This window comes from Oncorhynchus nerka, linkage group LG27 (assembly GCF_034236695.1).
Source record: "Oncorhynchus nerka isolate Pitt River linkage group LG27, Oner_Uvic_2.0, whole genome shotgun sequence".
Taxonomy (NCBI): Eukaryota; Metazoa; Chordata; class Actinopteri; order Salmoniformes; family Salmonidae; genus Oncorhynchus; species Oncorhynchus nerka.
Window position 1 is genome coordinate 88,439,839 of NC_088422.1, and position 20,561 is coordinate 88,460,399.

The 20,561-nt window shown below is 44.0% G+C and overlaps 1 protein-coding gene across 4 annotated transcripts in view; it reads right to left on the minus strand.

Annotated features, from left to right (window-relative positions):
- Nucleotides 1–20,561, minus strand: part of adamts17 (ADAM metallopeptidase with thrombospondin type 1 motif, 17) — a 272,173-nt gene that overhangs the window by 92,388 nt on the left and 159,224 nt on the right. For all 4 annotated transcript variants that reach the window (XM_065012247.1, XM_065012245.1, XM_065012246.1 and 1 more), the window contains exons 11-14: nucleotides 19,382–19,483; nucleotides 18,873–19,018; nucleotides 18,621–18,790; nucleotides 13,586–13,713 (exon numbers count right to left, since the gene is read on the minus strand). In XM_065012247.1, the coding sequence (XP_064868319.1) occupies nucleotides 13,586–13,713; nucleotides 18,621–18,790; nucleotides 18,873–19,018; nucleotides 19,382–19,483 (546 nt within the window). The remainder of the gene's footprint in view (nucleotides 1–13,585; nucleotides 13,714–18,620; nucleotides 18,791–18,872; nucleotides 19,019–19,381; nucleotides 19,484–20,561) is intronic.

A 20,561-nucleotide genomic window follows, 5' to 3' on the forward strand; every position in this document is an offset into this window, starting at 1 on the left:
CTGTGTAATGTGGTGCTGTGTAATGTAATGTGGTGCTGGAGGGTTTATTGTACTGTACTGTGTAATGTGGTGCTGGAGGGTGTATTATATTGTACTGTGTAATGTGGTGCTGGAGGGTGTATTATACTGTACTGTGTAATGTGGTGCTGGAGGGTGTATTGTATTGTACTGTGTAATGTGGTGCTGGAGGGTGTATTATATTGTACTGTGTAATGTGGTGCTGGAGGGTGTATTATATTGTACTGTGTAATGTGGTGCTGGAGGGTGTATTATACTGTACTGTGTAATGTGGTGCTGGAGGGTGTATTATATTGTACTGTGTAATGTGGTGCTGGAGGGTGTATTATATTGTACTGTGTAATGTGGTGCTGTAGGATGTATTGTATTGTACTGTGTAATGTGGTGCTGGAGGGTTTATTGTACTGTACTGTGTAATGTAATGTGGTGCTGGAGGGTGTATTGTATTGTACTGTGTAATGTGGTGCTGTAGGATGTATTATATTGTACTGTGTAATGTAATGTGGTGCTGGAGGGTTTATTGTACTGTACTGTGTAATGTAATGTGGTGCTGGAGGGTGTATTATATTGTACTGTGTAATGTGGTGCTGTAGGGTGTATTATATTGTACTGTGTAATGTGGTGCTGTGGGATGTATTGTATTGTACTGTGTAATGTGGTGCTGGAGGGTGTATTATATTGTACTGTGTAATGTGGTGCTGGAGGGTGTATTATATTGTACTGTGTAATGTGGTGCTGGAGGGTGTATTATATTGTACTGTGTAATGTGGTGCTGGAGGGTGTATTATATTGTACTGTGTAATGTGGTGTGGTATTGTATTGCTGGAGGGTGCTGTATTGTATTGTACTGTGTAATGTGGTGCTGGAGGGTGTATTATATTGTACTGTGTAATGTGGTGCTGTAGGATGTATTGTATTGTACTGTGTAATGTGGTGCTGTAGGATGTATTGTATTGTACTGTGTAATGTGGTGCTGTAGGATGTATTGTATTGTACTGTGTAATGTGGTGCTGTAGGATGTATTATATTGTACTGTGTAATGTGGTGCTGGAGGGTGTATTATATTGTACTGTGTAATGTGGTGCTGGAGGGTGTATTATATTGTACTGTGTAATGTGGTGCTGGAGGGTGTATTATATTGTACTGTGTAATGTGGTGCTGTAGGATGTATTGTATTGTACTGTGTAATGTGGTGCTGTAGGATGTATTGTATTGTACTGTGTAATGTGGTGCTGTAGGATGTATTATATTGTACTGTGTAATGTGGTGCTGTAGGATGTATTATATTGTACTGTGTAATGTGGTGCTGTAGGATGTATTGTATTGTACTGTGTAATGTGGTGCTGTAGGATGTATTATATTGTACTGTGTAATGTGGTGCTGTAGGATGTATTGTATTGTACTGTGTAATGTGATGCTGGAGGGTGTATTATATTGTACTGTGTAATGTGGTGCTGGAGGGTGTATTGTATTGTACTGTGTAATATGATTATGTCGAGGTGGCACTGAATATGTGGTGTTGTGGTGTTTTTAGTGTAATGAGGACGGCTCATTAAAGGAAGACACAAAGTCAAATATATCACTCTCTCTCTCTCTCTCTCTCTCTGTTTATTTATTTGTTAATGCTGGCCGTCAGAACACTGAGGAGAAATCCCCTCTTACTGGCCAATGAAAAGAGAGAGGATAAATCCAGGAAATACAAAATATGGATACAATTATTGGCACAGACACACAGACGTGTATCTGTGTGTGTGTGTGTGTGTGTGTGTGTGTGTGTGTGTGTGTGTGTGTGTGTGTGTGGCCTATGATATGTGTCTGTAGAGGGAAGCATGACACATAATGTCTCCCATGTGTAGGGAACCAAATGCTGGCTCAGCAGATGACCAGTATCTATTGACAACAGCTGGCTACTCCTTCAGAAACTATGCTACCCACACACACACACACTTTTATCCACCACTGAGTCTGTGGCTATGAGTCCCAAGAATGGGCCAGAAAAATGGCCAAGACAAGGTAAGAATCCCCTCTTACAGTGTAAAGCAGGTGAAAAGACTGGTCTAGCATTTAAATATGTCAATTTTATTATAATAAATACCATCTTATTTCCTTTGTCTCTCATACCTACTTTTTTTTCTTGAGACAATATCTTCTCTTCTGAAAGCTCCCTCACTTCCTCTATCCTCTACATCCTGTCTTCCATGTCTGTCTATTTTCTCATCTGGTGTCCCAGTGCTTAGCTATTTGTGTCAAGATGGTACTGACAGATAAGTCAGCTCTGCTTCTAGGACCTAAGATTCTACTGTATATTAGTCAATGCCACTCTGACATTGCTCATCCTAATATTTATATATTCCTTCATTCCATTATTTTACTTTAGGTTTTGTGTATTGTAGGTATTGTTGTATTGTTACAGAAACAGGAAGTGGTACAATGCCACCATTACCTCCCAGCCAATTAAAACGTTGCCTTTGCAGGCCTGAGAGAGAAAGAGAGAGAGAGATCGAGAGGGAGAGAGACAGAGAGAAAGCAAAAGAGAGAGTGAGATTGTGAGAAGACATTTGGGAGCTCAGGACAGAGAGAGGGGAGTAAGAGAGGGGGAGTAAGAGAGGGGGAGTAAGAGAGAGAGGGAGTAAGAGAGAGAGGGAGTAAGAGAGAGAGGGCATACAAAGATAAAACCCTTCTCTAGTGACCCACAGAGACAAAACCCTTCTCTAGTGACCCACAGAGACAAAACCCTTCTCTAGTGACCCACAGAGACAAAACCCTTCTCTAGTGACCTACAGAGACAAAACCCTTCTCTAGTGACCTACAGAGAAAAACCCTTCTCTAGTGACCTACAGAGAGAAAAAAACCCTTCTCTAGTGACCTACAGAGAAAAACCCTTCTCTAGTGACCTACAGAGACAAAACCCTTCTCTAGTGACCTACAGAGAGAAAACCCTTCTCTAGTGACCTACAGAGACAAAACCCTTCTCTAGTGACCTACAGAGAGAAAACCCTTCTCTAGTGACCTACAGAGACAAAACCCTTCTCTAGTGACCTACAGAGAGAAAACCCTTCTCTAGTGACCTACAGAGAGAAAACCCTTCTCTAGTGACCTACAGAGAGAAAACCCTTCTCTAGTGACCTACAGAGAGAAAACCCTTCTCTAGTGACCTACAGAGAGACAACCCTTCTCTAGTGACCTACAGAGAGAAAACCCTTCTCTAGTGACCTACAGAGAGAAAACCCTTCTCTAGTGACCTTCTCTAGTGACAGAGAGAAAACCCTTCTCTAGTGACCTACAGAGACAAAACCCTTCTCTAGTGACCTACAGAGACAAAACCCTTCTCTAGTGACCTACAGAGAAACAACCCTTCTCTAGTGACCTACAGAGAAAACCCTTCTCTAGTGACCTACAGAGAGAAAACCCTTCTCTAGTGACCTACAGAGACAAAACCCTTCTCTAGTGACCTACAGAGAGAAAACCCTTCTCTAGTGACCTACAGAGACAAAACCCTTCTCTAGTGACCTACAGAGAGAAAACCCTTGACTCTAGTGACCTACAGAGACAAAACCCTTCTCTAGTGACCTACAGAGACAAAAAAACCCTTCTCTAGTGACCTACAGAGACAAAACCCTTCTCTAGTGACCTACAGAGAGTGACCTACAGAGAAAAACCCTTCTCTAGTGACCTACAGAGACAAAACCCTTCTCTAGTGACCTACAGAGAGAAAACCCTTCTCTAGTGACCTACAGAGACAAAACCCTTCTCTAGTGACCTACAGAGAGAAAACCCTTCTCTAGTGACCTACAGAGACAAAACCCTTCTCTAGTGACCTACAGAGAGAAAACCCTTCTCTAGTGACCTACAGAGAGAAAACCCTTCTCTAGTGACCTACAGAGAGAAAACCCTTCTCTAGTGACCTACAGAGAGAAAACCCTTCTCTAGTGACCTACAGAGAAAAAACCCTTCTCTAGTGACCTACAGAGAGAAAACCCTTCTCTAGTGACCTACAGTGACCTACAGAAAAAACCCTCTCTAGTGACCTACAGAGAGAAAACCCTTCTAGTGACCTAGTGTGACCTACAGAGAGAAAACCCCTTCTCTAGTGACCTACAGAGACAAAACCCTTCTCTAGTGACCTACAGAGAGAAAACCCTTCTCTAGTGACCTACAGAGAAACAACCCTTCTCTAGTGACCTACAGAGAGAAAACCCTTCTCTAGTGACCTACAGAGAGAAAACCCTTCTCTAGTGACCTACAGAGAGACAACCCTTCTCTAGTGACCTACAGAGAGAAAACCCTTCTCTAGTGACCTACAGAGAGAAAACCCTTCTCTAGTGACCTACAGAGACAAAACCCTTCTCTAGTGACCTACAGAGACAAAACCCTTCTCTAGTGACCTACAGAGACAAAACCCTTCTCTAGTGACCTACAGAGAAACAACCCTTCTCTAGTGACCTACAGAGAGAAAACCCTTCTCTAGTGACCTACAGAGAGAAAACCCTTCTCTAGTGACCTACAGAGACAAAACCCTTCTCTAGTGACCTACAGAGAGAAAACCCTTCTCTAGTGACCTACAGAGACAAAACCCTTCTCTAGTGACCTACAGAGAGAAAACCCTTCTCTAGTGACCTACAGAGACAAAACCCTTCTCTAGTGACCTACAGAGACAAAACCCTTCTCTAGTGACCTACAGAGACAAAACCCTTCTCTAGTGACCTACAGAGAAACAACCCTTCTCTAGTGACCTACAGAGAGAAAACCCCTTCTCCTACAGAGAGTGACCTACAGAGACAAAACCCTTCTCTAGTGACCTACAGAGAGAAAACCCTTCTCTACCTACAGTGACCTACAGAGAGAAAACCCTTCTCTAGTGACCTACAGAGACAAAACCCTTCTCTAGTGACCTACAGAGAGAAAACCCTTCTCTAGTGACCTACAGAGACAAAAACCCTTCTCTAGTGACCTACAGAGAGAAAACCCTTCTCTAGTGACCTACAGAGACAAAACCCTTCTCTAGTGACCTACAGAGAGAAAACCCTTCTCTAGTGACCTACAGAGAGAAAACCCTTCTCTAGTGACCTACAGAGAAACAACCCTTCTCTAGTGACCTACAGAGAGAAAACCCTTCTCTAGTGACCTACAGAGAGAAAACCCTTCTCTAGTGACCTACAGAGACAAAACCCTTCTCTAGTGACCTACAGAGTGACCTAGTGACAGAGAGAAAACCCTTCTCTAGTGACCTACAGAGACAAAACCCTTCTCTAGTGACCTACAGAGACAAACCCCTTCTCTAGTGACCTACAGAGAGAAAACCCTTCTCTAGTGACCTACAGAGACAAAACCCTTCTCTAGTGACCTACAGAGAGAAAACCCTTCTCTAGTGACCTACAGAGAGAAAACCCTTCTCTAGTGACCTACAGAGACAAAACCCTTCTCTAGTGACCTACAGAGAGAAACCCTTCTCTAGTGACCTACAGAGACAAAACCCTTCTCTAGTGACCTACAGAGAGAAAACCCTTCTCTAGTGACCTACAGAGAGAAAACCCTTCTCTAGTGACCTACAGAGAGAAAACCCTTCTCTAGTGACCTACAGAGAGAAAACCCTTCTCTAGTGACCTACAGAGAAACAACCCTTCTCTAGTGACCTACAGAGAGAAAACCCTTCTCTTGACCTACAGAGACCTGACCTACAGAGACCTAGTGACCTACAGAGAGAAAACCCTTCTCTAGTGACCTACAGAGAGAAAACCCTTCTCTAGTGACCTACAGAGAGAAAACCCTTCTCTAGTGACCTACAGAGAGAAAACCCTTCTCCTAGTGACCTACAGAGAAAAACCCTTCTCTAGTGACCTACAGAGAGAAAACCCTTCTCTAGTGACCTACAGAGAGAAAACCCTTCTCTAGTGACCTACAGAGACAAAACCCTTCTCTAGTGACCTACAGAGAGAAAACCCTTCTCTAGTGACCTACAGAGACAAAACCCTTCTCTAGTGACCTACAGAGAGAAAACCCTTCTCTAGTGACCTACAGAGACAAAACCCTTCTCTGGTGACCTACAGAGACAAAACCCTTCTCTAGTGACCTACAGAGACAAAACCCTTCTCTAGTGACCTACAGAGAAACAACCCTTCTCTAGTGACCTACAGAGAGAAAACCCTACTCTAGTGACCTACAGAGACAAAACCCTTCTCTAGTGACCTACAGAGACAAAACCCTTCTCTAGTGACCTACAGAGAGAAAACCCTTCTCTAGTGACCTACAAAGATAAAACCCTTCTCTAGTGACCTACAGAGAGACAACCCTTCTCTAATGACCTACAGAGACAAAACCCTTCTCTAGTGACCTACAGAGAGAAAACCCTTCTCTAGTGACCTACAGAGAGAAAACCCTTCTCTAGTGACCTACAGAGAGAAAACCCTTCTCTAGTGACCTACAGAGACAAAAGTGACCCTTCTCTAGTGACCTACAGAGAGAAAACCTACAGAGAGAAAACCTTCTAGTGACCTACAGAGAGAAAACCCTTCTCTAGTGACCTACAGAGAAAAGAGAAAAACCTTCTCTAGTGACCTACAGAGACCTAAAACCCTTCTCTAGTGACCTACAGAGAGAAAACCCTTCTCTAGTGACCTACAGAGAGAAAAAACCCTTCTCTAGTGACCTACAGAGAAAAAACCCTTCTCTAGTGACCTACAGAGAGAAAAGTGACCCAAAACCCTTCTCTAGTGACCTACAGAGAGAAAACCCTTCTCTAGTGACCTACAGAGACAAAACCCTTCTCTAGTGACCTACAGTGAGAGAAAACCCTTCTCTAGTGACCTACAGAGAGAAAACCCTTCTCTAGTGACCTACAGAGAGAAAACCCTTCTCTAGTGACCTACAGAGAGAAAACCCTTCTCTAGTGACCTACAGAGACAAAACCCTTCTCTAGTGACCTACAGAGAGAAAACCCTTCTCTAGTGACCTACAGAGACAAAACCCTTCTCTAGTGACCTACAGAAAAAACCCTTCTCTAGTGACCTACAGAGAGAAAACCCTTCTCTAGTGACCTACAGAGACAAAACCCTTCTCTGGTGACCTACAGAGACAAAACCCTTCTCTAGTGACCTACAGAGACAAAACCCTTCTCTAGTGACCTACAGAGAAACAACCCTTCTCTAGTGACCTACAGAGAGAAAACCCTACTCTAGTGACCTACAGAGACAAAACCCTTCTCTAGTGACCTACAGAGACAAAACCCTTCTCTAGTGACCTACAGAGAGAAAACCTACAGAGAAAAACCCTTCTCTAGTGACCTACAGAGAGAAAACCCTTCTCTAGTGACCTACAGAGAGACAACCCTTCTCTAATGACCTACAGAGACAAAACCCTTCTCTAGTGACCTACAGAGAGAAAACCCTTCTCTAGTGACCTACAGAGAGACAACCCTTCTCTAGTGACCTACAGAGAGAAAACCCTTCTCTAGTGACCTACAGAGACAAAACCCTTCTCTAGTGACCTACAGAGAGAAAACCCTTCTCTAGTGACCTACAGAGACAAAACCCTTCTCTAGTGACCTACAGAGAGAAAACCCTTCTCTAGTGACCTACAGAGACAAAACCCTTCTCTAGTGACCTACAGAGAGAAAACCCTTCTCTAACCTACTTCTCTAGTGACCTACAGAGAAACAACCCTTCTCTAGTGACCTACAGAGAGAAAACCCTTCTCTAGTGACCTACAGAGAGAAAACCCTTCTCTAGTGACCTACAGAGAGACAACCCTTCTCTAGTGACCTACAGAGAGAAAACCCTTCTCTAGTGACCTACAGAGAGAAAACCCTTCTCTAGTGACCTACAGAGAGAAAACCCTTCTCTAGTGACCTACAGAGAAACCCTTCTCTAGTGACCTACAGAGAGAAAACCCTTCTCTAGTGACCTACAGAGTGACCTACAGAAAAAACCCTTCTCTAGTGACCTACAGAGACAAAACCCTTCTCTAGTGACCTACAGAGAGAAAACCCTTCTCTAGTGACCTACAGAGAAAAACCCTTCTCTAGTGACCTACAGAGAAAAACCCTTCTCTAGTGACCTACAGAGAGAAAACCCTTCTCTAGTGACCTACAGAGACAAAACCTCTAGTGACCTTTCTCTAGTGACCTACAGAGAGAAAACCCTTCTCTAGTGACCTACAGAGAGAAAACCCTTCTCTAGTGACCTACAGAGAGAAAACCCTTCTCTAGTGACCTACAGAGACAAAACCCTTCTCTTCTCTAGTGACCTACAGAGACAAAACCCTTCTCTAGTGACCTACAGAGAAAAACAACCCTTCTCTAGTGACCTACAGAGAGAAAACCCTTCTCTAGTGACCTACAGAGAGACAAAACCCTTCTCTAGTGACCTACAGAGAGAAAACCCTTCTCTAGTGACCTACAGAGAGAAAACCCTTCTCTAGTGACCTACAGAGAGAAACCCTTCTCTAGTGACCTACAGAGAGAAAACCCTTCTCTAGTGACCTACAGAGAGAAAACCCTTCTCTAGTGACCTACAGAGAGAAAACCCTTCTCTAGTGACCTACAGAGAGAAAACCCTTCTCTAGTGACCTACAGAGAGAAAACCCTTCTCTAGTGACCTACAGAGAGAAAACCCTTCTCTAGTGACCTACAGAGAGAAAACCCTTCTCTAGTGACCTACAGAGAAAAACCCTTCTCTAGTGACCTACAGAGAGAAAACCCTTCTCTAGTGACCTACAGAGACAAAACCCTTCTCTAGTGACCTACAGAGACAAAACCCTCTCTAGTGACCTACAGAGACAAAACCCTTCTCTAGTGACCTACAGAGAAAAACCCTTCTCTAGTGACCTACAGAGACAAAACCCTTCTCTAGTGACCTACAGAGAGAAAACCCTTCTCTAGTGACCTACAGAGAGAAAACCCTTCTCTAGTGACCCTTCTCTAGTGACCTACAGAGAGAAACCCCTTCTCTAGTGACCTACAGAGAGAAAACCTTCTCTAGTGACCTACAGAGAAAAACCCTTCTCTAGTGACCTACAGAGAGAAAACCCTTCTCTAGTGACCTACAGAGAAAAACCCTTCTCTAGTGACCTACAGAGAGAAACCCTTCTCTAGTGACCTACAGAGAGAAAACCCTTCTCTAGTGACCTACAGAGAGAAAACCTACAGAGAGAAAACCCTTCTCTAGTGACCTACAGAGAGAAAACCCTTCTCTAGTGACCTACAGAGACAAACCCCTTCTCTAGTGACCTACAGAGACAAAACCCTTCTCTAGTGACCTACAGAGAAACAACCCTTCTCTAGTGACCTACAGAGAGAAAACCCTTCTCTAGTGACCTACAGAGAGAAAACCCTTCTCTAGTGACCTACAGAGACAAAACCCTTCTCTAGTGACCTACAGAGAGAAAACCCTTCTCTAGTGACCTACAGAGACAAAACCCTTCTCTAGTGACCTACAGAGAGAAAACCCTTCTCTAGTGACCTACAGAGACAAAACCCTTCTCTGGTGACCTACAGAGACAAAACCCTTCTCTAGTGACCTACAGAGACAAAACCCTTCTCTAGTGACCTACAGAGAAAAACCCTTCTCTAGTGACCTACAGAGAGAAAACCCTGTGACCTACAGAGACAAAACCCTTCTCTAGTGACCTACAGAGAGAAAACCCTTCTCTAGTGACCTACAGAGACAAAACCCTTCTCTAGTGACCTACAGAGATAAAACCCTTCTCTAGTGACCTACAGAGAGACAACCCTTCTCTAATGACCTACAGAGATAAAACCCTTCTCTAGTGACCTACAGAGAGAAAACCCTTCTCTAGTGACCTACAGAGAGAAAACCCTTCTCTAGTGACCTACAGAGAGAAAACCCTTCTCTAGTGACCTACAGAGAGAAAACCCTTCTCTAGTGACCTACAGAGAGAAAACCCTTCTCTAGTGACCTACAGAGAGAAAACCCTTCTCTAGTGACCTACAGAGAGAAAACCCTTCTCTAGTGACCTACAGAGAGAAAACCCTTCTCTAGTGACCTACAGAGAGAAAACCCTTCTCTAGTGACCTACAGAGAGAAAACCCTTCTCTAGTGACCTACAGAGAGAAAACCCTTCTCTAGTGACCTACAGAGAGAAAACCCTTCTCTAGTGACCTACAGAGAAAACCCTTCTCTAGTGACCTACAGAGATAAAACCCTTCTCTAGTGACCTACAGAGAAAAACCCTTCTCTAGTGACCTACAGAGAGAAAACCCTTCTCTAGTGACCTACAGAGAGAAAACCCTTCTCTAGTGACCTACAGAGAGAAAACCCTTCTCTAGTGACCTACAGAGACAAAACCCTTCTCTAGTGACCTACAGAGACAAAACCCTTCTCTAGTGACCTACAGAGACAAAACCCTTCTCTAGTGACCTACAGAGAAAAACCCTTCTCTAGTGACCTACAGAGAGAAAACCCTTCTCTAGTGACCTACAGAGAGAAAACCCTTCTCTAGTGACCTACAGAGAGAAAACCCTTCTCTAGTGACCTACAGAGAGAAAACCCTTCTCTAGTGACCTACAGAGACAAAACCCTTCTCTAGTGACCTACAGAGACAAAACCCTTCTCTAGTGACCTACAGAGAGAAAACCCTTCTCTAGTGACCTACAGAGAGAAAACCCTTCTCTAGTGACCTACAGAGAGAAAACCCTTCTCTAGTGACCTACAGAGAGAAAACCCTTCTCTAGTGACCTACAGAGAGAGAAAACCCTTCTCTAAAAAAAACCTTCTCTAGTGACCTACAGAGAGAAAACCCTTCTCTAGTGACCTACAGAGACAAAACCCTTCTCTAGTGACCTACAGAGAAAAACCCTTCTCTAGTGACCTACAGAGAGAAAACCCTTCTCTAGTGACCTACAGAGAGAAAACCCTTCTCTAGTGACCTACAGAGAGAAAACCCTTCTCTAGTGACCTACAGAGAGAAAACCCTTCTCTAGTGACCTACAGAGAGAAACCCTTCTCTAGTGACCTACAGAGACAAAACCCTTCTCTAGTGACCTACAGAGACAAAACCCTTCTCTAGTGACCTACAGAGAAAAACCCTTCTCTAGTGACCTACAGAGAGAAAACCCTTCTCTAGTGACCTACAGAGAGAAAACCCTTCTCTAGTGACCTACAGAGACAAAACCCTTCTCTAGTGACCTACAGAGAGAAAACCCTTCTCTAGTGACCTACAGAGACAAAACCCTTCTCTAGTGACCTACAGAGAGAAAACCCTTCTCTAGTGACCTACAGAGACAAAACCCTTCTCTAGTGACCTACAGAGAGAAAACCCTTCTCTAGTGACCTACAGAGAGAAAACCCTTCTCTAGTGACCTACAGAGAGAAAAAACCTTCTCTAGTGACCTACAGAGAGAAAACCCTTCTCTAGTGACCTACAGAGAGAAAACCCTTCTCTAGTGACCTACAGAGAGAAAACCCTTCTCTAGTGACCTACAGAGAGAAAACCCTTCTCTAGTGACCTACAGAGAGAAAACCCTTCTCTAGTGACCTACAGAGAGAAAACCCTTCTCTAGTGACCTACAGAGAGAAAACCCTTCTCTAGTGACCTACAGAGAGAAAACCCTTCTCTAGTGACCTACAGAGAGAAAACCCTTCTCTAGTGACCTACAGAGAGAAAACCCTTCTCTAGTGACCTACAGAGAGAAAACCCTTCTCTAGTGACCTACAGAGAGAAAACCCTTCTCTAGTGACCTACAGAGAAACAACCCTTCTCTAGTGACCTACAGAGAGAAAACCCTTCTCTAGTGACCTACAGAGAGACAACCCTTCTCTAGTGACCTACAGAGAGAAAACCCTTCTCTAGTGACCTACAGAGAGAAAACCCTTCTCTAGTGACCTACAGAGAGAAAACCCTTCTCTAGTGACCTACAGAGACAAACCCCTTCTCTAGTGACCTACAGAGACAAAACCCTTCTCTAGTGACCTACAGAGAAACAACCCTTCTCTAGTGACCTACAGAGAGAAAACCCTTCTCTAGTGACCTACAGAGAGAAAACCCTTCTCTAGTGACCTACAGAGACAAATCCCTTCTCTAGTGACCTACAGAGAGAAAACCCTTCTCCAGTGACCTACAGAGACAAAACCCTTCTCTAGTGACCTACAGAGAGAAAACCCTTCTCTAGTTACCTACAGAGACAAAACCCTTCTCTAGTGACCTACAGAGAGAACACCCTTCTCTAGTGACTACAGAGAGAAAACCCTTCTCTAGTGACCTACAGAGAGACAACCCTTCTCTAGTGACCTACAGAGAGAAAACCCTTCTCTAGTGACCTACAGAGAGAAAACCCTTCTCTAGTGACCTACAGAGAGAAAACCCTTCTCTAGTGACCTACAGAGACAAACCCCTTCTCTAGTGACCTACAGAGACAAAACCCTTCTCTAGTGACCTACAGAGAAACAACCCTTCTCTAGTGACCTACAGAGAGAAAACCCTTCTCTAGTGACCTACAGAGAGAAAACCCTTCTCTAGTGACCTACAGAGACAAAACCCTTCTCTAGTGACCTACAGAGAGAAAACCCTTCTCTAGTGACCTACAGAGACAAAACCCTTCTCTAGTGACCTACAGAGAGAAAACCCTTCTCTAGTGACCTAGTGACCTTCTCTAGTGAGAGAGAAAACCCTTCTCTGTGACCTACAGAGACAAAACCCTTCTCTAGTGACCTACAGAGACAAAACCCTTCTCTAGTGACCTACAGAGAAACAACCCTTCTCTAGTGACCTACAGAGAGAAAACCCTACTCTAGTGACCTACAGAGACAAAACCCTTCTCTAGTGACCTACAGAGACAAAACCCTTCTCTAGTGACCTACAGAGAGAAAACCCTTCTCTAGTGACCTACAAAGATAAAACCCTTCTCTAGTGACCTACAGAGAGACAACCCTTCTCTAATGACCTACAGAGATAAAACCCTTCTCTAGTGACCTACAGAGAGAAAACCCTTCTCTAGTGACCTACAGAGAGACAACCCTTCTCTAGTGACCTACAGAGAGAAAACCCTTCTCTAGTGACCTACAGAGAGAAAACCCTTCTCTAGTGACCTACAGAGAGAAAACCCTTCTCTAGTGACCTACAGAGAGAAAACCCTTCTCTAGTGACCTAAACCCTTCTCTAGTGACCTACAGAGAGAAAACCCTTCTCTAATGTGACCTACAGAGAGAAAACCCTTCTCTAGTGACCTACAGAGAGAAAACCCTTCTCTAGTGACCTACAGAGAGAAAACCCTTCTCTAGTGACCTACAGAGAGACAACCCTTCTCTAGTGACCTACAGAGAGAAAACCCTTCTCTAGTGACCTACAGAGAGAAAACCCTTCTCTAGTGACCTACAGAGAGACAACCCTTCTCTAATGACCTAAAGAGATAAAACTCTTCTCTAGTGACCTACAGAGAGAAAACCCTTCTCTAGTGACCTACAGAGAGAAAACCCTTCTCTAGTGACCTGTGTGTGTGTGTGTGTGTGTGTGTGTGTGTGTGTGTGTGTGTGTGTGTGTGTGTGTGTGTGTGTGTGTGTGTGTGTGTGTGTGTGTGTGTGTGCGTGTGTGCGTGCGTGTGTGTGCGTGCGTGTACCTGACACCTGCCATTGACACACAGGTCTGACTCGTAGGGTCCACATGGTGTTCCATCCATCACTCTCTCTGCCACCAGGATGGGGGCATCTCTCCCCACAGGGGAACAGAACAGGGCACATGGCTTCTCTACAGAGAGAACACACAAGGGGGTTAATAGCCTAGCGGTTACAGAGGCGAGCCAGCAACCGGAGGGTTGCCCGTTCGCATCCCTGGTTTTCCTGTCGCGAAAAGAGCTGGCAACCAATGCCTAGGTGCCATTGATGTCACTGTGCCCTCGAGCAAGGCACTAAACCCCTAACCATGCACCTCTCCAAAACCTGTGTATGTGTGTCTTTCAGAATGGTTGAATTAGAAGTGGATGTAAAATTTAGGTTGGACCTTGGGTGCAATTGACCAATAAAGTGATCTCAACCTATTAATGATGGGGAACAGAACAGAGAACAGGGCTTTTCTACAGCGAGAACACACATAGGGGGTTCATGTAATGAGGTGTCACCCTTGATTGAAAGCTAATATATTACGTAATGTGATGACATCACATGACCACTTGTGACCTTTGATTTGCAAATGTAAAAAAAAGATTGTTGGTATCAGCTACCTGGTCTCAGCTACCTGGTCTCATGCTCTGTTAGTAATTTATTTATTTTATTTAACTAGGCAAATCAGTAAAGAACACATTTTTACTTACAATGACAGCCTAGGAACAGTGGGTTACTGCCTTGTTCAGGGCCCTTCACTTTGTCCACATTTTGTTATGTTACAGCCTTATTCTAAAATTGATTAAATTTAAAAAACGTAAAAACCATAATGACAAAGTGAAAACATGTTTTTAGAAAAGTTTGCAAATGTAGAAAAAATGTAGATCATCCGTGATATGTTTCGACAACTTGAATGGATTCCACCTGTGGTCAATTCAATTGATTGGACATGATTTGGAAAGGCACATACCCATCTATATAAGGCCCCACAGTTGACAGTGTATGTCAGAGCAAAAACCAAGCCTTGAGGTCGAAATAATTGTCCATAGAGCTCTGAGACAGGATTGTGTCGAGGCACAGATCTGGGGAAGGGTAGCAAAAAATGTCTGCAGCATTGAAGGTCCCCAAGAACACAGTGGCCTCCATCATTCTTAAATAGAAGAGGTTTAGAACCACCAAGACTCTTCCTAGAGCTGGTCACCCGGCCAAACTGAGCAATGGGGGAGATGGGCATTGGTCAGGGAGGTGACCATGAACCCGATGGTCATTCGGACAGAGCTCCAGAGTTCCTCTGTGGAGATGGGAGAACCTTCCAGAAGGACAACCCTCTCTTCAGCACTCCACCAATCAGGCATTTATGATAGAGTGGCCAGACAGAAGCCACTCCTCAGTAAAAGGCACATGACGGCAGGCTTGGGGTTTGCCAAAAGGCAGCTAAAGGACTCTGGTCTGATGAAACCAAGTTTGAACTCTTTAGCCTGAATGCCAAGCATCACATCTGGAGGAAACCAGGTACCGCTCATCACCTGGCCAATACCATCCCTATAGCAGCATCATGCTGTGGGGATGTTTTTCAGCAGTAGGGAATGGGAGACTAGTCAGGATCAAGGAAAAGATGAATGGAGCAAGGTACAGAGAGATTCTTGATGAAAACCTGCTCCAGAGCGCTCAGGACCTCAGACTTTGGCAAAGGTTCACCTTCCAACAGGACAATGACCCTAAGCTCACAGCCAAGACAACACAGGAGTGGCTTCGGGACAAGCCTCTGAATATCCTTGAGTCGCCCAGCCAGAGCCTGGACTTGAACCCTATCTAACATGTCTGGAGACACCTAAAAATAGCTGTGCAGCGACACTCCCCATCCAATCTGACAGAGCTTGAGAGGATCTGCAGAGAAGAATGGGAGAAACTCCCCAAATACAGGTGTGCCACGCTTGCTGTGTCATACCCAAGAAGACTCAAGGTTGTTATCGCTGCCAAAGGGTCTGAGTAAAGAGTCTGAATACTTATGTAAATGTGATATTTAAGTTTTTTTATTTGTTATACATTTGCAAAAAATAATAATAATCTAAAAACCTGTTTTTGTTTTGTCATTATGGGATATTATGTGTAGATTGATGATGGAAAACAACGATTTAATACATTTTAGAATAAGGCTATAACGCAAAAAATGTGGAAAAAGTGAAGGGGTCTGAATACTTTCTGAATGCACTGTATATCCCTGAATCAGCAAATGTAGCCTTATTGACCTCTAAAAAGACTACATCATGTACGTCGACATGTGATGTTGTTAGACATTTTTGGACAAAGGTGACATTTCCTTTAAAAAAAATGTGTGAGATCATTTAGCTGCAGCAGGTGGTGTTGCTACATACTGTACATTTTGGTAGATGACCAGTCACCCTTTAAAATAAGATCCCCCAAATAACTCACAACAAATAACCCACAACAAATGTGTGAAGTAGAGCTCGTTAGAAGCTCATGTATCATGAGCTCAAAGTAGGAGTGCTGATCTAGGATCAGGTACACCCTGTCCATATAATCTTATTACTTGTGATCTAAAATGCAAAGACTGATCCTAAATCAGCAGTACTGAGACTCTTGATTCACCATCACCATTCCCCTGGTGTTTAGGAAGAGGTTTACTGTCCACCATCACCATTTACTTGGTGTTTAGGAAAAGGTTTGCTGACAACCCCCCACAGAGCAATCCTCTGATTGACCTCCCTGATAGATTGTGGTGATGATGTGTGAAAACAGGACAACATCTTTCCTTCTCTCATTTCCTCCCTCCCTCTCTCATTTTCTCTTTATCTTGTTTCATTTTCTGAGACAGGCTCAATTGCTCTAAAGTGTTCTTTGCTGGAGCGTGTTGGTGTCTCTGTGTGTGTGACAGACAGCAAGAGAGACAGGTACACACACACACACACACACACAGAGAAAGAGAGACTAGTAGAGAGCCAGGGAATGTAGCAGAGTGAAAACCGGTTAAGATGTTAGTGGCCGACTGTCAAAGATGCAAACACCTCAGAGCTATTTGCATGGGATGAATTTGAAATACCTACAGACCTGCAGTGGTGTGTATTCATGAGTGCCAAGGGAAGCCAGGCTTCCCCCCCAAACTCTACCAAGAACATCTTAAATAACCTCTCTTTAGTCTCTCTGTGTTTCTTACTTTTCATTCAAGAGCATTGGTTATAATATGGCTTTTTCTTCTGGATTGACTTCTCTGGTCATTTGACCCACGTATCTTCATTTGCTCTATCTGTTGTCGCAGAGAAATGTCCAATTTGCATTGCAAATTGTAGTGTTTTCAAACATTTTAAAGGCTTCTAAAGTTTGTTGCTTCCACCTTAAAATGTCAGACTTGATGTGTCCTAATGAAAAAATGTCTAATAATTATAATCCACTTTGCTGCAGGATTTATTTTCCTGCTGTGAGAAGCAGGGTCAAATTAAGGTAGAGCATCTGTAAATGTTGAACCGACTGAACTGCAAACGTTGCTGATCTCAGTTCAGATTAGGAAGTGTACAAATAAACAGAACTGATCCTACTGGGATGGGATAGGAAGGAAGGAGAAAGGGAGGGAGGGAGGGAAGGAGGGGGAAGGAAGGAGAAAGGGAGGGAGGGAGGGAGGGAAGGAAGGAGGGGGAGGAAAGAAGGCCATTTTACAGCTCTCAAATAAACACCTGCTGGATGAACAGAACCCCCAGTTCATAAATACATGAAGACATTTTGTCAAACAGCTGTAAAAATGTTACACCACTGACAATACATCTTAACAACACACTGATCAAAGGCCTCACACAGAGTGATATCGACCAGGGTCCTGAACAGCAGTCTGTGTAATGTGGTTATAACCTCTTCTTGTACAGTATGGTTCTCAGCAGGGTTGTGTTCATTAGGTGCCAAACGGAATAAAAACTGACCCAAACAGGGAGGGACTACATGGACGAATTAGAAACATTCATTTTTCCCCTTTTCCGGTGCAAACCGTTTTAAAACACTGCATGCTCATGACCTTGATCAGACAGATTTGGTAAGAGTGGTCCGTGAGGAAATTAGATGACTGGGAAAAACTTGGACAGACATCAATCTAGCTAACACTAAATCAAAGCTGCTGGGAAGTCAGATGCGGATGCTTCCCAAATAGCACCCTACTGTATAGCCTTTATAGGGCATTACTTTTGACCAGGGAACAAAGAGATAAAAAGGGAACAAGGGTGTCATTTGGGAAGCATGCGCTAATGACAAGGAAAATAAATGATTTGCCAAAGAATACTGAACCGCTAGAAGTCAATGGGGTCAGCCTGAGCAGCAGTCTGTTTCTGTTAGCCAGATGATTGTTGTCGTGGCAATGCAAAGCAAACACGTTTGCCAAAGCAATGACAAAGATATACAGAAGTCAGTAACCCATTTTGGTACACTATGATAACTACATCAACAGCAACCCAATTCAATAATTGTGCACCTGACAAGTCATCTACTGTGTGTGTGTTTTGGGGTTTTACAGTCCTTGTGGAGACCAGAAGTCCTCACAAGGATAGTAAGGAAAAGTTGGACAAGTGAGGACATTTCACTGGTCCCCACAAGGAAAAAAGGTATTTTAGGCTTAAGGGTTAGGTTTAGGGTTACAATTAGAATTAGGATTAGGGTATGAATTAGGATTAAGGTTAGGGTTAAGGGTTAAGGTTAGGGTTAGGTTTAACGTTAGGAGTTAGGGAAAATAGGATTTTGAATGGGAATGAATTATTTGGTTCCCACAAGGACAGTAAAACAAAGTGTGTGTGCGTGATGCATACATGTGTATATGTACGTGTGTATATGTACGTGTGTGTGTGTTTGTGTGTGTGTGTGTGTGTGTGTGTGTGTGTGTGTGTGTGTGTGTGTGTGTGTGTGTGTGTGTGTGTGTGTGTGTGTGTGTGTGTGTGTGTGTGTGTGTGTGTGTGTGTGTGTGTGTGTGTGTGTGTGTGTGTGTGTGTGTGTGTGTGTGTGTGTGTGTGGGTGGGTGTTTTTGCGGGCCCTCTGCAGCTCCAGAACATTTCTTCCTCTCACCATCGTTATTGACTGCGGTCCATATGCTGTTCTTCTTCTTTCCGGCCTGGCGGTCATGGGAGAGACACTGCAGCTCTCTGAAGCTGGGTGTTCCTTTAGGGCAGGGAGGACCTTCACACACTTTATGTTCCACACTGGCCTTCTGACAGTTACTACCACCAGGACCTGGCCTAGAGACACAACCAGTATGAAAACACACCAAGAGACATGTGGTACACACGCACACACACACCCACAAAGCAGATGACTTACGGCGGGTTGTCACATTTCCTCTGTCTGAACTGGGCTCCGGTGCCACAGGTTCTACTGCACTGGCTCCACTGACTCCAGATACTCCAGTCCCCATCCACATGCTGTGGGATAGGGCTTTTACTTACACACTCCCCTGCCCGGCACCACTGATACACACACACACACACACACAGACACAGAGACAGACAGACAGACAGACAGACAGACAGACAGACAGACAGACAGACAGACAGACAGACAGACAGACAGACAGACAGACAGACAGACAGACAGACAGACAGACAGACAGACAGACAGACAGAGAGAGAGAGAGAGAGAGAGAGAGAGAGAGAGAGAGAGAGAGAGAGAGAGAGAAGAACAAAAGTTAATGCTATTGGCGAAGGCAGTTGACCAATGGACCAATTGCCATATAACGCTAAGAAAAGTATATGCCAGTGTCAAAAGACTGTATTGACTTTGGCTGGTCCTTCCCTGCTGACAAAGAGGTGAACACACACACACACACACACCTTGTCAGCTCCACACTCTGTGCCGTCCAGAGGAGGGTCCAGCTTGGTCTTACAGGACTTGTCTCCTTCCACCAAACACCACAGGCCCGCGCACATCAGGTGCTGAAACACACACATACAAACACACACACACATAAACCACAAACACACACAATAACTGCTGAAAAACACACTGCAGTGAAGCTTGTGTCACTAAAATCCGTCCTTGTAAATATGATTATCAGATATCGTTCAAATAACAGCCTGTATAAGAAAACTGTCTGTTGGAATGCATCTGTTCAGTATCTGACACAGGACATACAGTATGTTTATGACAGCAGTAGACATCGTCCAACAGCGGACAGATTCAGACCAGTAAACCCTGTGTCCCTGGAATCTCTGGCATCTTTACAGAGAGAAAACAAAGACAGAGTAAGCAGAAAGAGTATACTGAAGTATGTCATGCAGCTAAACGACTTCAGTTCAAGTATGCCTGCAGTTATTTTTCCAGTCCTGAGGGTCCTCCTTGTAACAGTGAGTTGATGTGCACTGCCATCACACATAGTCTGACAACCAGTGCGTGTGTGTGTGTGTCTGTCTGTCTGTCTGTCTGTACTCTTAGAAAAAAAGGGTTCCAAAAGGGTCCCTTGGCTGTACCCATAGGAGAACCCTTTTGGTTCACAGTAGAACCCTTTTGGGTTCCATGTAGAACCTTCTGTAGAAAAGGTTCTACGTGCAGCCCAAAGGGGTTCTATCTGGAACCAAAATTATTCTACTTGCAACCAAAAAGGGTTCCTGAAAGGGTTCTCCTAATGGGGACAGCCGAAGAACCCTTTGAAGGTTCTAGATGGCGCCTTTTTTAAGTGTTCATTTATCCTCTACCATAGAAGTGTAGCAGGAACAACAGGCCGATCTAGAGATGTACTACACTCACAGCTTCCTGAGTATCTGTATAATACTGAAGTATAATACTGAAGAACTGAAGTATTTTTTTATTTTTTTTATTTTACCTTTATTTAACCAGGCAAGTCAGTTAAGAACACATTCTTATTTTCAATGATGGCCTGGGAACAGTGGGTTAACTGCCTGTTCAGGGGCAGAACGACAGATTTGTACCTTGTCAGCTCAGGGGTTTGAACTCGCAACCTTTCGGGTACTAGTCCAACGCTCTAACCACTAGGCTACCCTGCCGCTCATACAT